General features: G+C 43.0%; 1 protein-coding gene across 8 annotated transcripts in view; it reads right to left on the reverse strand.

Annotated features, from left to right (window-relative positions):
• SEMA5B (semaphorin 5B) overlaps positions 1 to 15,695 on the reverse strand; it is a 343,951-nt gene that overhangs the window by 75,419 nt on the left and 252,837 nt on the right. For all 8 annotated transcript variants that reach the window (XM_045032975.1, XM_045032976.1, XM_045032982.1 and 5 more), the window contains 5 exons: positions 12,702 to 12,800; positions 11,159 to 11,372; positions 8,513 to 8,798; positions 4,382 to 4,517; positions 473 to 680 (listed from right to left, as the gene is read on the reverse strand). In XM_045032975.1, coding sequence (XP_044888910.1) covers positions 473 to 680; positions 4,382 to 4,517; positions 8,513 to 8,798; positions 11,159 to 11,372; positions 12,702 to 12,800 — 943 coding nt within the window. The remainder of the gene's footprint in view (positions 1 to 472; positions 681 to 4,381; positions 4,518 to 8,512; positions 8,799 to 11,158; positions 11,373 to 12,701; positions 12,801 to 15,695) is intronic.

The raw sequence follows: 15,695 nt of genomic DNA on the forward strand, positions 1-15,695 counted from the left end.
CTTAGGAAATTGTCTGCCTCAGTTTTCCCATCTGTAATGTGATGATGATAATAATGCTTACCCATCTCTTGACCTCATAGGAGTGTAAAAGTGCACAAGCATTGCAGATAGGTAAACTGTAGCACGCAGAGGTTAAGTTAGCTTGCACAAGATCACACACAGCAATTTGGTTACCCAGGGCAAGCCCTTTGCCCTTCTCCACCATTGTGCCTTAGTCTGATTAGTTGATACATGTTAAAAGGAAAGACATCTTTTGCTTCTTTACACATTGCGGATTTAAGGCCTATTCTTTCAAGGTCATGCCTCAAGGTCTCTATTCTGTTTTTATCTCTTCCCTATTCAGAAAAACTAGCTTCCATGGAGTTTTGCCTAAAGAACTCAGTACAAACAGTAACGGTCTCAGGATCAGGCTCCCATGCTGCTATGTCTCTGAACGAGGGGACTGATCCTCCTTAAACCTGAATGCTCTTACCTGTCCCAATATACATCACGTGGTAAAGAGTATCCTTTCCTTGAACAATGTCAACCACCAGTTTGGAAAATCGAATGCTGTCTTGAGTGACGTAGGGATCCACAGAGACTGGCTGAACCACGTCATTCATCAGGAACAAGCGCTGGGCATCCTGCAGGATCCTTTCGGTCAGGTTCTCATTAGGGCTGTTGTCATTCAGCGTCCCACACTAAACAGGGACGACAGAACTTCGGCAGCTGTATTTGCACTTCACCCAAAACAACCCTCAAGTCCTTCTCTCAGGGAAAACACTCATTGACTTCACTGAGAATTGTGCCTGAGGAAAGCCTTCAGGATTTAGCCCCTTGTGCTAGTGGCCAGTGTTACAGGGAGCTCTGGTCACTCTTCCACTCTATAAAGTCATGTCTCCATATTGGTCCATTGGCCAGTGAGACGGTATTTTATTCCTTTGTGACACCACAGAGTGGGCACATCTACAGATAAACTACAGGAGTTCAGAACTAACTGGGAGAAAAAAAGTTAAGGATGGATAAAGAAATTCAGAGGAGATAAGAAAACCCTGAACTTCTACCCAAACCCTTTCTGAGGTTTTCCCAGGTCTGCCTGAAATCTCACCTTAAAGTCCTGTAAAACTGAGATGAACTCCCCCCCAAATTACTCTTTTTGTATGACAACACCAAGTTCACCACCTGGCCTTTTCCACATGAATACCCCCATTGGCTCCCCTGACTTTGAATAATCCTTGCAAGGGAATTGGCCTGCAACTTCCCTCCAACTCCTACAGCTTCACATAGATGGCTGGTTAGCCTGTGTCCGACCATCTTCAGGCTTCACCTCACCTCCCACGTCCATCCAAAATGGACCTTTTGGTTAAGGCATTGGCCTCCTTGCTTCAGTTCAACAGCAGCATCAGATCTGCTACCCTGGTTACCTCATTCTGAGGCCTGAGTTGCCCTGGAATTCACTTTATATCATACTTTAATACTTAGCACTTAATATTGTCAAAACACCGTGCAAAATCATACTCCCATAGAAGTCAACGAGATGTTTGTTACTGACATCCCTGGGAACAGGATTGGCACTGTGAGGTGGGCAAGGAGGCTTTCATTAACCCATATGAAATGTGAGGAGTCTGTTGAATGTTCTGTGCCCCAGGGCACAGAAGTCAACGGCAGAATTGGGATGAGTTCTCAGTCCTAAACTCGGTCCACTGGACTATGTTGCCCCACTGATATACTGATCTTGACAGATCAAGGAACAGACAAATTATGTTTTCCCAATTAGGGTCCCATTTTTGACTGTTTACTGCAACAACGAACAAGTTCTTCACAATGGCTAGGCACAACTTTCCTTTTGTGAATCCCTGCCGAAAATCTGCAACTGTGGGTATGTCTACACTACCCGCTGGATACGCCGACTTCAGGTACGCCGACTTCAGCTACGCTATTCGCAAAGCTGAAGTTGCGTATCTTAGGTTGACCACCCCCAGCGTAGACCTAGCCTAACTAAAATCTGCAACCAGAGCTGGAGGAACTGGAGGAAATCTAGGGCAGTCAATAGGGCTGGTGCTGATCTACTCCAGCTGAAGATCTAGCCCTTTGGTTAGTATCTTCAGCCTCTTTCTAAATACTCATGCCAAGGTTAGTGGTTTTCTGACTCAATCCTTACAGAATGCATTTTCTAATAGAGAAGTTCGTTCTAGTTCATCAGTGCCTAATCCCTGGTTCCTACAGAAGTTTGGAAATCTCTCTTTTGCCACCTTTTTCTCATTCTCTCTCTAGCCCTGCACGTTCATGTTTCAGATAGTCTCATTTTTACCCACTATACCCTTTTCCTTCACAGGTCATCAATGAAGTAGGAATCCTGATGATTGGAATGTCATTGTTAGTTTTATTTCCTACGCTCATGAAGCAGAAGGTAACCCTTTTGCTCTCTTGGCAGCCCGCATGCTGACACAGCATCCTCCTGTTATTGTTTTATTTTGTTTTGGTCTAATTTCCTGATTATTTATGCTGTCTTGATCCTCTATATCCTTCAGTATTTCTCCTTCCTCTCTGGGAAGATATTTTTTTTTTTGGCATCCTTCCCTCATCTTCCTTTGTGAACAGCGAGTCAAGGAATTAATTTAATTTTTTTGCAATATCTGCTTCTTCTGTCACTAAATTACCCTTGTCATCTCATAAAGGCCCTTCACTGACCTCTTGTTCCTTACGTACTTGAAATATATCCGAATCTCTTTTTGCAATCTTCCTTTCATCTTCCACTGTGCCACAGAGAGATTCACCCTGAGGGTGTCAGGGAAGATTCCTGACACACTGACACTCCCCCTGGGATTTCCACCAGTGGGGGAGGACTAAGTTCTATATTTCAATGCAGGCTTCATGGCAGCCCAGCTAGCAGAGGCTGCTCACGGACACTCTGAAGCAGTCATCTTCACTCACTGAGGTTTTGTGCAGAGCTGACTGTAACGCTGGATGGTTGCAATTTGTTCCTTTTTTGCCAATTAGCTGTAACTCAGGATCCTGGCAAGTTCACAATTCACAGATGCTTAGAATTTTAAGGCCCAAAGGAACAACTATGATCATCTAGTCTGACCTCCTGAATGACTCACACCATAGAATGTTACCCAGTAATTCTGCAAAAGCCCACACATTCCTGGAGAGCTAGCGCTATCTATTAGAAAGACACCTCCCCTCCCCCAATCCTGATTGAAAGATTTAGGAGATGATTTAAGATTTCAAGTGACAGACAATCCTCCACATCCCTGGGTAAGTTGTTCCAATGGTCACATTCCTTAGTTCTAGTCTGAATTTGTCTAGCTTCAACTTCCAGCCACTGAATCCGCAAATCGTGGCTGGGAAGTCTGTATGGCTCATTTTAAGAGTCTCATTCTAGACACTCACATACCACAATGATGAGCATAGCAGAAATACAAAAATAGGAGCACAGGAATTCCCATTCTGCAGTCCCTCTAGCCCAATATGGTCTCCAACAGAGGCCAATGCTAGCTGCTTCAAGGGACGGTGCAAGAAACCCGGCAGTGGGAAGTTATGGGATAATCTGTCTCCCAAGAAATTTTCATTCTCACCCTTTTAATTAGACGCTATTTTCTGCCTTTCAGCATGAGGGTTTATATCTCTTACACAACTCTTGTTCATTTTATATAAGTCTTTACTACAACAACTCTGGCTATTCTTAATCTCCATAGAAATGTTCAGTCTTCTCTTGAATCCTGCTAAACTCATAATCTCAGTAATATCATAGAGTCATAGTCATAATGTTTGAGGCCAGAAGGGGCCACCAGATCATCCAGTCTGACCTCCTGTATATCACAGGCCACCAAACACCACCCAGACACCCCCATATCATGGCCAGCAACAAGGATTAGACCAAAGTATTACAGCTCACAAGAGACAACCCAGGCAGAGAATAGGAGGGATGAAGGAGCACCAATCCCCAAGACCCCTACAATGTCAGGTAATTGATTCGGTGAGATATACCCAGATCATGTGGCAGGGAGTTCCACAGACTAAGAATATGCTGTATGAAAAAGATTTATTTTTACCGGATGAGAAGCTTGACCTATATATTTTTTTCTCCTCGTTCTACTTCATTTGAATACATACAATGATTCCCGCATTCTTCAAAAAAACTGACCACACTTTTCCCCTCTACCCACTTCAGTCTTTATCTTGAAGTATTTTGGTAAATCTGGAGCACTAAGAAGAACCCACCCCAAACCCTAATTTTCCATTACACCTCTCAGAGTGGAGCAATATAGTTCAGCGATTTGTACAGCACCCGGATTCTGCCTGGAGTCCTGAATTCCATAAAAATCTACTCAGTACAATAGTTCCATCAAAGAGAAATTAAAAGGGTCTGGAGTGAATTGAAGTGCTGCTGCAATACCTGAAAATTAGGGATGGGGTTTATTGTTGGCAGCCATGCTGATCTTGGATTCTCCTGGTATCGGAAAGGGCCATTAAACGCCTGAGTAATGGCACTGAGGTTGAAGGCACATACTGCTGAAGCAGCTATACTGTTTCTGGAAAGGGGGAAAAAAATCAATTTAATCATTAGAACACTGACAATTTCATCATAACAGACATCAAACGCCACTTGAATAAAATACATGTAAATTACTAGGTAAAAGTGCAGTGTTACAGATCTCAGAAGGAGGAAAAAATCCAGCCAGATTAGATGACAATTTTGAGAATGAATTTTAATCTCGATTGTAAAATGTACATGATTTAAGAGCCACGGAAACAATCCTGACACAAAGGCCACATGGTGTTCAATTTCCATGGATTATTTGTGTCCGGTTTTCTATTTAGTTTTTTACATCCCATCAATCCTGACTGATAATGAACAGACTAATTTTTAATTTCATGGTATTTGTCAGATGAAGTTGAAATTCAGTTTCGGTAGATGCCTGAAATCTATAGCTGCAAAAATATACTAAATACACCTAGAGAGAGAATTAGCACCAAGCCAGCGACTGCAACAGTTCAAGATGCAAGGTCATGCCACTGAAGCTGTTTTCAATGACCACAGTTCACTTCTTTGTGTCCCCAGCTGGGAATAGTATCTGTATCTGAATAGTATCAAGAATGCATGTGCCACGCAGAGGAATCAGTCTGTAAAACAAATGCTTCAGGAGGAAGGACTATCTGCAAGGGAACTTGTTTCAGCAACTTTACCCTAACTCAGTCATCATATCCTGCAGGTCAGTGGGCCATTGCTGTTCCATTTCTGTCGGTAAGGCCATGTTTTGGCAAGGTGCTAAGCACACTCCACTTCTGACTTTAACAGGCAGTGAGGTCACCCAGAACCACCCAGGACTGGCTCCATATCTAAGTAGGGTCAAGCCCTAAGCATAGATATTTACTTAAGTGACAGGGCTTGTATAAGCCCAACCTGGGATTCAACCCATTCTTTTTAAAGGAAACAGAAAAGAGAGAGAAAATTAGAGAGAAAGACATCAAATTAAAAATAAAAATAGATCACTAAGGGATAGCATGATTGACTTGTCATAGTGGCTTTTAGATAACCCAGGGTTTGCTTGACATATTGCGCTAATTAAAGCAATCTGAATTCTCTGAAAAGAACAATTTTTTACTAAACCAATAATTACACACACAAAAAGCCTAGCTGCACAATTCCAGGCAGGGAACGAGAGGGACAGATTCTTTCACAGCGGATTCCTTTGGAGCAACCCAATATAAAGAGGAACTTTTTTTTCCTATTCCTTTTTCCTCCCCACACTAACTCCCCTCCCTGCACCTTCAATTCCACTGTGCAGTGGAGCAGTTCACTTTGAACATGTCAAAGCAATGCAAGTTGAACCTTTCTCCACTTTTGTCTGAATGCCGCTGATGCAGTGCATGTTCACAGAAGGCAGCTCTTTAGACAAAGCTAATGATGGGTGACAAGTAAATGCCTCGAGGCACACAAAAAAAGGCTAGTCTAAATAAAGCTGCATAGCTTTTCAAAATAGAATGAATTCTTATAGAGCCCTGCTAAACATTACAGAGTCAAGTTCCTTCCCTCTGCTGAAGATGAGTGAGAAGAGGTGAATATCAGATAATTATCCCGCCTCCAGGGCAGTGCTGTTCCACCCTGACTATCAAAAGTTTGATCCCAATCTTAAACCACTGACATTAATTTCTCTGTACAGTTCTTTATTTCTGGGTGATGCATGGGCCAAGTATAGCTATCTCCTTCATTCACATCCAGTACTAGTGGCGATGGATCAACCAGGCGGTTTGGAAAATGATTTCGTTCAAAGGGTTTTAAATGTGATCTCAATGACCTTATGGAAAAACTTTAATAACAACTGTTTAAATATTTCAGAAGCTAGTTCCCTAAATAAACCGTATTTTCTGCTGACTTAGCTCAATATTACACAACAACGAGCAATAAATCTGTTTGTCATGGATTTTTCACAATGAAGCATGATATAAGCCAATCGTCCTTTGTTGGGAAACGGCCCTGATCCCATTAAACACGAGTTTTCAAAAAGTAATGATACTTTTAAACAAAAATCATGTATCTTCAGTCTACCAGCAGAACAGTGGATAGAGACACAGACTGGCGCATAAATCAGCCTTATTTGGCATGCAGAACACATATAGCAAGATATAAATCCTGATGGAAGTTAAAAGAAATAATTATCATTATTTCTCTAGTCAGATGACAAATTGGAACATTTTCCTCTTTGAATTCTTGAAAGAACATTCTGTCGTAGCCACAAAAAACACTACTTGATCTAACTTCAGCTATTGTCAATAATAACGCATCTAGTCAATTACACCAGTGTTATATAATACATTGTCCTCAGCAGGTGGAGGTGAGAAGGATGGACCAAGTGTGGGGGTGGGCCCTTTAAGGCCATGGAGTAACAAGAGTGTCTAACTGTATCCCATATAGGGACTGGGTGACACCCATTACATTCGGTGTTGCTTACAAATAACGGGAGAAGTGATGCTACAAACCCAGCAGGAGAGTATCCTATCCCACCCATGCCACCCAATACCTTCTCCCAGTAGATTCTAAGTATACCAGTTGTTAATTATAATAATGTTTTAATTTTTTTTAAATCATCATTTCAAACTTTTTCGTGCCAAATGGATGTATGGATGAAAACCCTCAACGTCTTCCTTGCAAACTGGTCAGCCCCTTTTGGTAACATAAGCACTGTCTCATTATCTTCACCCGAAGCTCTAGCCAAGTTTCTTTATAGGGTCAGAATGTTTGGCTAACTTCCTTTAAGCATTAATTCTAGAGAGAGTTTCATGCAGAGTTCAGATCTGAGTTAGATTTTCTCCAAAGTCCACAGGGTGTTTGGATCTGGGTTTGTGGTTCAGGCCCATTGCCCAATTATATTTTCTTTTTTAAGCTCTGCACTGGCTAGTTCCTGGCTGACTTTGGCAGTGAACATGCAGAAATAGCATAAGATAGATAGATAGATAAGTACAGCCTACCACCCTCCCTCCCTCTTGGCGTTTATAGAGTATGGGTGAAAGCTGGGACCCATTGACTTCAATGGCAAAAGTCCCACTGACTTCAATGGAGCCAGGATTTCACCTCTAGGGCTGCAATATCTAAGCACTGTACGCAGATAACGAAAAGCACAACATCGTGAGATGCTTTGAGAGAAGTTGGTTCTCTGTCCCAATTTCAGTGTCAGTAGAGCCCATGCTAAAACAGCGTGACTCTTTCCAGTCTGCCTCAGGTTCCTGTAGAGAGGTTGAGTTTGCTGCAGCCTTTCAGCTAAGGAATCAGGTTCTTTAGCTCAAAAAGCAGATGTTGAGATCCAGGGTTCCCAAGCTCAATTTCTGCCACTGCCAACCCCTGCAGAAGCATCACTGTACACAGACCCTTATTTGAGTGTGATGCCAAGTCTCTGCCCTGCATGGGCTATTATTTGGGGCCAGATCTTTATTCACACTGAGTAGTATCCTAGTCCATGAGTAGCGCTGCAGGAGTTAGCTACACAAATTAGGCTCTCTGAGTGTCGCATCTTGTACAAAAATTAATTCCATTTTAATCTTCTCCTTTATAATTCAGTCTAACAAACTCTAAGAGTATTATTGTGACCTTATAATGGACATGCTGGTAGCAGTGAGAAATGGTTCTCATCTGAGTGAGGGGATTTGGAGAAACCTGGTTTACACTCATCTAACTTTAAAAAAGTAAATAAAAACCTAAAAAATTTCACAATATATTTTTAAAACTTCGCTCTTCTCCTCTGACTCTGTCCTCAGGGGCCTCACACATGCGCACCCAAAAACATCCCAATGCAACTTCCTTGAAAACGATTCCAACAAACATCAGAAAGGTGATATGACAATCTCCAGTTATGTCTTTATGCCCCTCTATTTTATAGTTCAAGCTTCTCCCCGAAAGTTCTAAAAGATACTTTCCTCTAAACGATCGTTCAGAATGATTGACTGGAATTGATAGTAAGAGATTTTCATTGTGCTGGGGATTGAGGTGGGAAAGTGTGGCCAAAACGTAACTGAAAGTGTCACAACTCACACATTGGTAGTGAAGACTCCATAGATCAGGTCTTGCTCAGGAAGATAGAAGGTGCTTTGCAGTTCATTGTAATAGAAGGGGATTTCTCCGGAGCGGGAGCAGTTCAGCCTGGCCTTCATAAAAGTCGTCCACGTGTCCTCCAGCAAAAATCTCCCCCCAATGTCGTTTTTGCAAACTCTGGCCACGCGAGAATAGACAGTTTTCCCACAATCATGTTCCACCGCATTCTCACGGAAAAAGAAGTACGTGAACAAACCAATGTCATAGGCAGCAATAAAGTTGGGCTCTGGAAAACAGATGTGCAATGAGATTTACAGAGCTCAGAAGCTGAACGGTGCTCATTCAACAGCCCTGTGTGTTGCACTGTTAGGCTGTAGGGGACACCGAGTTGGCAGAGGGCATCCGAGCAGTGGGTCTGAGAATAATGACATATGAGTGTGTAGCTCCCATTCAGTTCCTAAGTTCCAACCCTGGTGATGCAAATACTGGGCCCAATCCTTTCACCATTGCTATCAGTGGCAGACCTACCACTGCAGTTAGACATTGTGTGTGTGTGTGTGTGTGTGTTCACTCTACAATACAAGCCACCAACCCCCTTTTCATTGCTGAGTCACACCTTCTGGTGTTAAATATGCTGTTTGCATCACCTCCTAATTCTTTAAATGCTGTATTGAAACATTCAACCTATTCTCCTAATACAGTGACATCTGGCTTCTATCATGAGCCTTTTTCCAGTTCATAGGCACTAAAAGATTTTCTCATGTTTGTAAAACAAACCACACCAAAACTGATAGTATCAGAACAAGCATTTTAGTTCTTCCCCTACAAGAATTTAAAAGACTCTGGAAGAGGTTTGAAGCGTGCATTTTAATCAGACACTACACAAAGTTCTAAAGTGTATATTCTTTCATGCCAACAGACTTTGTAGAAAAGGAAAAAGTTTGGCCAATGAACAATATTTGACTGGAGGGGGCTAAAACTGTTGATTTTACAGGCTGCTTGTATGATGCTTATGTCGGACTCATGCTCAAAGTAGGAAGAAAAATGTACAGGAATTCCTTTAATGCTACAGCCCAGGAGCAAGGAGGAGAACAGAGCACGCACGGGGAGCTCTGATGAAGCTGCAGGGCAGGTTTAAGCTGGGAGGTAGTAGATAAGTAGGAGAGGGCTCCACAGAATAGCTCCAATCAGACCATCACAGATAAAGCTATATAGATTTTAAGGCCCAAGGGACCATTATGATCACCTAATCTGATCTTCTACATAATACAGGCCACAGAATTCCCCCCTCCCTTGGTTCCTGCATCAAGCCCAGTAATTTCTGGTTGAAGTAGAGCATATCTTTTAGAAAGACACCTAATCCTCACAGACCGATTTCTTGAGATTTCAAATCCTCCACCTTCCTTGGTAACTTGTTCCAATGGTTAATTACCCCTACTGTTAAAAACAGGCACTTTATTTTCAGTTTGAAATTGTCTAGCTTTGGCTTCCAGCCTTTGATCTTATTGTAGCTTTGTGTGCTAGGTCAAAAAACCCTTTTTAAATCAGGTATTTTCTCCCCATGCAGGTACTTAAGCTGCACAATCAAGTCACCTTTTAACCTTCTTTTGAGTAAGTTAAATAGATTATGCTCATTAAGTCTCTCACTGCAAGACAGGTTTTCCAGACCTCAAATCATTCCTGAGGCTCTTCACTGAACCCTTTCCAATTTTTCAACATCCTTTTTGAAATGTGGACACCAGAACAAGACACAGTATTCTGATAATAGTCTCACCAATGCTGCATACAGAGGTACTACTGCCTTCATACTCCTACTCAATATCCCCATTGATATATCCACACTTTGCATTAGCTCCTTTAGCTACAGCATTGCGACTGGCAGCTCAGCTTAGCTGTGCTCTTCTTTAAACTCTCTTTTCAGATTTTCTTTCCTTCTCCTGGATTTTTCTCTATTTGCCTTTCTGTTTGTTTGTGCAGGAAAACAGACCTAAAGGAGAAATGCTGGGACTTGCCTCCAAATGGAAAGACAATGCCATAGCCAGCACCTTCTTCCTCTGGGCACTGCTTCACACAATGTCCCACCTTCATAAGCCTCACCAGGATCTGAAGAGTGGACACAAGCACTGTCCATAGGGTTTGATCCAAAGGCCACAGAAGTCAATAGAAAGACTCCCACTGACCTGAACGGTTTGTGGATCAGGCCCCACTAACCAAGGGACATAGCAGATTCTCCATCACTTACGTCTTTCAGTCAAGATTGGGTCTCTTTCTAATAGATCTGTCCTTGCTCATGCAGGGCTCGATGCAGGAATGACTCGATGGATTTTTATGACCTGGGTTACACAGGGGGTCAGACTAGATCATTATAATGATCCCTTCTGACCTTAACATCTAGGAATGTATAATAGGGTGGAGGTTTATGTTGACTTAGTTTCTCCCGCTTTGGCATCTCAAGACTACATACCCAGCAACCTGTCTCTGTAAAAAGTATTCTACAAACCACATTCTCTGAATTGTATAAAGTTCTCTGAAATCCCCTGTCAATTCTGGATTCTGGTGTCAAATGAGGGAGAGGGAGCTGATTTACAAGCCTATCCTGTTGCTTTCAATACACGTATTGCTTCGGTTTGGCCAGTGGGACTTTACCATTAAGCCATTTGGAGTTGTATTGTGCAGTCCGAAGTGGGGGAACATTTCCAAGGCTGCGGTAAATGGCAGGATCCCGTCCAGAGAAATCAATTACAGTCGCAGCATAGAGTTCTCCCCGTGATGTAATCACAGCTGTCGAGTTGTGCCGAGGGTCATATGGGCATCTAGCCACTCCATTTATTTTGTCAATGGTTTTACTAAGATTTCCTACCTGTATTTAAAAGGAGAGAGAAAATGGGAATAAAGGGTTTTATAGCATAGTTGGCTTCTCTAAGCATGCACGCAGGATTCAACCTTTCCTTGAGCACCTAGTAACAACCCCCATGTTAAAAAAAAAAACACAATAGGCAATGGTAAGAAAATGACATTGTGCACATTGTAAATCAAGGGTCAAATCTGCCTCTTGCAGAGGGCCAGCACAAAGCCAGTGTGGTGCATCAGCTTCAGACCTGCTGGCCCTCTGCAAAAAGGTGATGTGCACCAGCCTGGGATGCCAGCGGGCACAGCTCGCCAATGTCAATGGAGTTGTACCCTCATACATCAGCTGCCTATTTACAGTCTCTGGATGTGTAGGTTCCTTCTGTTTCCAATTTTACCTGCTGACATTTTTTAAATCACTGGGATCCTGGTCCTGCTCCTTTTAATACCAAGGAGAGCTTTGTCATTTGCTTTGGTGGAACCTTATATGAGTTGGAATTCCAACAAACAGGGCCCACTCTCACTGAAAACAGCCTTTGTAGCACTAATGACACAGCTGCAGGGACCAATCCTGATTCTGAGGGGGAAATCTCTCCTGTTTGGGAGCTGAAGAATGCGCCCCTCCACCCCCATTAGTTAGTCTGTGTTCCATGTCTCCTGAATCCACCCAGCTCAATTGCCACCCGGGATAATCTGCGCCTTGAGAAGGATGTCAGAGGATGTTGGGGATGTGCCCCATGCACATCCCCAACATCCTAAAACAGAGACAGCTTCCAGTTCAAGCTGACTGAGCATTCAGCTGGGGAAGAATCTTATAGAGACAACAGATGCGTGTTGCCAGTCCTAGCTGTCAGCAGCAGGCTTATGAGCAAGGGAAGAGCAAGAAAGAACCATGAAAGGTGTAAAGTTTCAACAGCCCTGTAATCCCTCTCACCACAAAGCCCCCTTCACAGCTCTCCAGCTCTTCTGCCCTGCTCCCTACAAGTGAAAAAAACCCTCTCCTCCCAAAACAAAAGGGTAGTCTGAGTCCAAGCCCCTTCCACCACAGTCAGCCTCCCACCTCACAAAGCACTACCCTATAGGGAGTGTGTGACTCACAAGACCACAAATATTGTTTTGTAGCTGAACCCAATCCATATATAGCATCAGCCTCATTTCCCAGCAAGGGGGGTGGGTGGGATCACAGCAAAGAGACATAATTTCAGATCAGCTGAATTTTGAATATTTACTCTATAATAGGGAATACTTCCATCTTCGCCTCAACATGACTCTTTCCCTGGAACACACCCTTATCTCTCTCCGCCATCCCTCCCCCTCCCAAAAGAAAAAGACAATAACAGACCTGTCTACTGGAACACACTGGGGAGAAGGCATTGGTACCGCAGGTAAAAACCTTCTTGCCATAAACAATCAGCACTCGCACATAGTTCTGGCATTCCTCCTGCAAGAAGGGAAAATACAAACAGTCTATGTGAAAGGGGGACTGTCAAGGTAGCAGTTTTGTTAAAAAATCCTCGTATTTTCCTTACCTGTGTTACAGCCGAAATATATCTTAGAGTATTAATTATCTTTGAATAGCATCCAAGAGCCCCATCCTGGATCAGGCCCCATTGTGCACAGTGTTGTACAAATACACAGCTCTGTACAGTCCACTGCCTGAATGGGTAAGTCAGACAGGCAACAAATGACCAACGTGCAAAGCAAGATGTCCACGGAGATGTTAGAAACCCAGTTTGCTGGTTACTCCTCTAACCACCTCCATCCCCACTCCATTGAAAGGGCTGCAATAATCTAATCTAATTTACTCTTCACCGGTTACACCAATGGCTCACTTTAGGCACTTCACCTAGCTTGCAGGATGAGGGAGTGTCCACAACAGGACATTTTGTACCCATTTTCCTAGCAGTGGTGCAGCTGTGCCAGCATGACCAATGGCACAAGCTGTAGTGCAGACCAGGTGCCCTGCTTACACTGGGGTTCATACTGTTGCTAGCAGCAGTGTAGTTGCATTGTTGCTGGAAAAACAAGAAAGCCATTCTCTGCTGTAGACAAGGCCTGAGAGTCGAGCAACGAGGCTCACTTGTGTCTAGGCAGCTCCACTACCTGTTTTTCATGCACTGGGACTGTGTTCTCAGGAGTTTCACAGGATTCAGTTTAAAACAAATTCCCCACACCAACCCAGGCCACTGAGTGCCAGCAAAGCCCCTATTTACATCTGTAACTGGGGACTCCAGCACGTAGCAAATGACTGATGGATCTGCACAGCCGTAAATCCATGGTCCCTGACCCAGTTCCCCAGAGCTGCCCTTAATAGCCCTGCAGAGTATGGGAGATGTCCTGCAAGTCTGCCATCAAAATCATGGCTTAGGGGTCTCTGTCCATCCTGCACTTCACAGAGAAAAGAATACAAGCAATTGTTCATCAGCTACCATTCATAGGGCACATGGTAAAGAAACCAAATTAAATTCTATTGTAAACAGAAAAGGAAACTTGTTAAAAATAATAACCTCATCTTGGTTACACTGGCTGCTTTGCTTTCCTCCTCCACCCTCTGTAGATAATAATTTGCCATTAAACTGAGCCCACAATTGCAGACACAGCTCCTTCTGTTGAGAGTCGCAATCATGCTGCAAGCTCCCCTATCTCCAAGTCCTACAAGTGGCTGATCATTTCCCTGAAGACTTCATTTGCAAGATTCAGCCATGTAAAAACACTCCATATCATTTGGGAGGGAAGAGACTTGCTCAGTTGGATTAAGTCCTATCTCCTTTCATTTGCTACATGGAAATCAATTCCTGGAAGGATTGTATTTAAGGAAAGGCTACCAGCGTTAGCTAAGAACAAGGTACTGATGTTTAGAATATTTGGGGATTTTTTTTTAATATGCTACCAGGCAGTGGGATGTGCACTTTCAGAGCTAGTCAGGGAGCACTCAAGGATTCCATGTGAAGGCTGCATTTTTCCATTGAGTCGGTACCTGCCAATCTTAATTTCAGGTTTATCATTTCTTGATCAGATATAGCAGGGATCAAATTTGAAACCCCAAGTGCCCTGGAACCAGAGCTTCAAATCCTAGCTGCGTCGATTCACCACTTCATCTTTCAGAAGCAGATGAACTGTTGTTTTGTCTATCAAACAGGACTTTAAATAACAAGATCTTTATCTGTTTCGTGTTGACATTAAAGCTCTTGTGCTTTTTAAAATAAGACTAAGGGCTTGTCTGACCATGTCTCCTCTCACTCTGTCATGTTCTGTTGTGCTGTGTGATCTGATTGTCCCCCTCTACCCTAGAGGTGGCTGCATTTCACTGGTGGGTAAAGTAATTCTTGTATATGTAAGTCATAGTTCTGCAATCCCGACTCAGCCAAGAACTCAGTGAGGGTTTTGCCTGAATTAGGACTGCAGATTTGGGGTTGATAGCTGTACAGGACCAAGAATATGTTGCTCAGTGGCTGCTATATAAATAACTAGACATGGGCCCAATCCTTTTTTCCCACAAAATTTTCTGTTTCAGATGTGGGGAAGGTTCAGCATCTAACCCAGAATGCAGATCTGTATCCAAATTCCAGTCTCAGAGAAGCTAACCCAACCCCACTCCTACTCCCAATTCCCCCAGCCTTGAGGGGATTGTAATCAGCATCTGAGCTGAATTAGCCACAGATGTTTAATTTGATCTTTTGGGGGGTAACTTGTGTTAGGGGTGCGTAGAGTGTTGCCTAGATTCCTTTTTATTATTTTAGGAACAACATAAACAACATTTACAGAATTTGCTGCTTTGCCACAGAACTATATTCTGGACCTTCACTTCTATTTAAAAAAAAAAAAAGCCCACATAGCCAGCAAGATAACACTGAAAAAATGAACAATCTGTAAGTTGATGCTGCAGGGTCTTCCTGACTCTGCAGGCAGCCAGCAACAATAAGCAGCGAAGTATGACATGAATTCTACTCCGGGGTGATTAGGATGCTCAAAGCATCCCAACCTGGCTGGTAAATTACCTGTATTTTTGAGAGGTTATGTATGGTTTTTAATTGTGCTTGCTCGAGCAAAAACATAGGCCATTTAGCAAAAACAGAAGGTGAATGGCTAAGGAATCTATATTGAGGAGATCTTACCACTGTGGTCTGAGCTCGTAGCATTACATTCTGACCTGTGACTCAGCCTCCCCGCTCCTGATCGTGGCAGCAAAGAACATGGTTAGTATGGGGGTAGTAGGTTAAAACAGAAGCATTTGACAGCTGATATTTTTCACAAAAATTGAATGACCTGAATTCGCTAAAGTTTTCATTGGTTGTAATGGAAGCTAGGGAAAATGGTGGCATTTTCTACACCGCTT

Source organism: Mauremys mutica, chromosome 10 (assembly GCF_020497125.1).
Source record: "Mauremys mutica isolate MM-2020 ecotype Southern chromosome 10, ASM2049712v1, whole genome shotgun sequence".
NCBI classification, from domain to species: Eukaryota; Metazoa; Chordata; order Testudines; family Geoemydidae; genus Mauremys; species Mauremys mutica.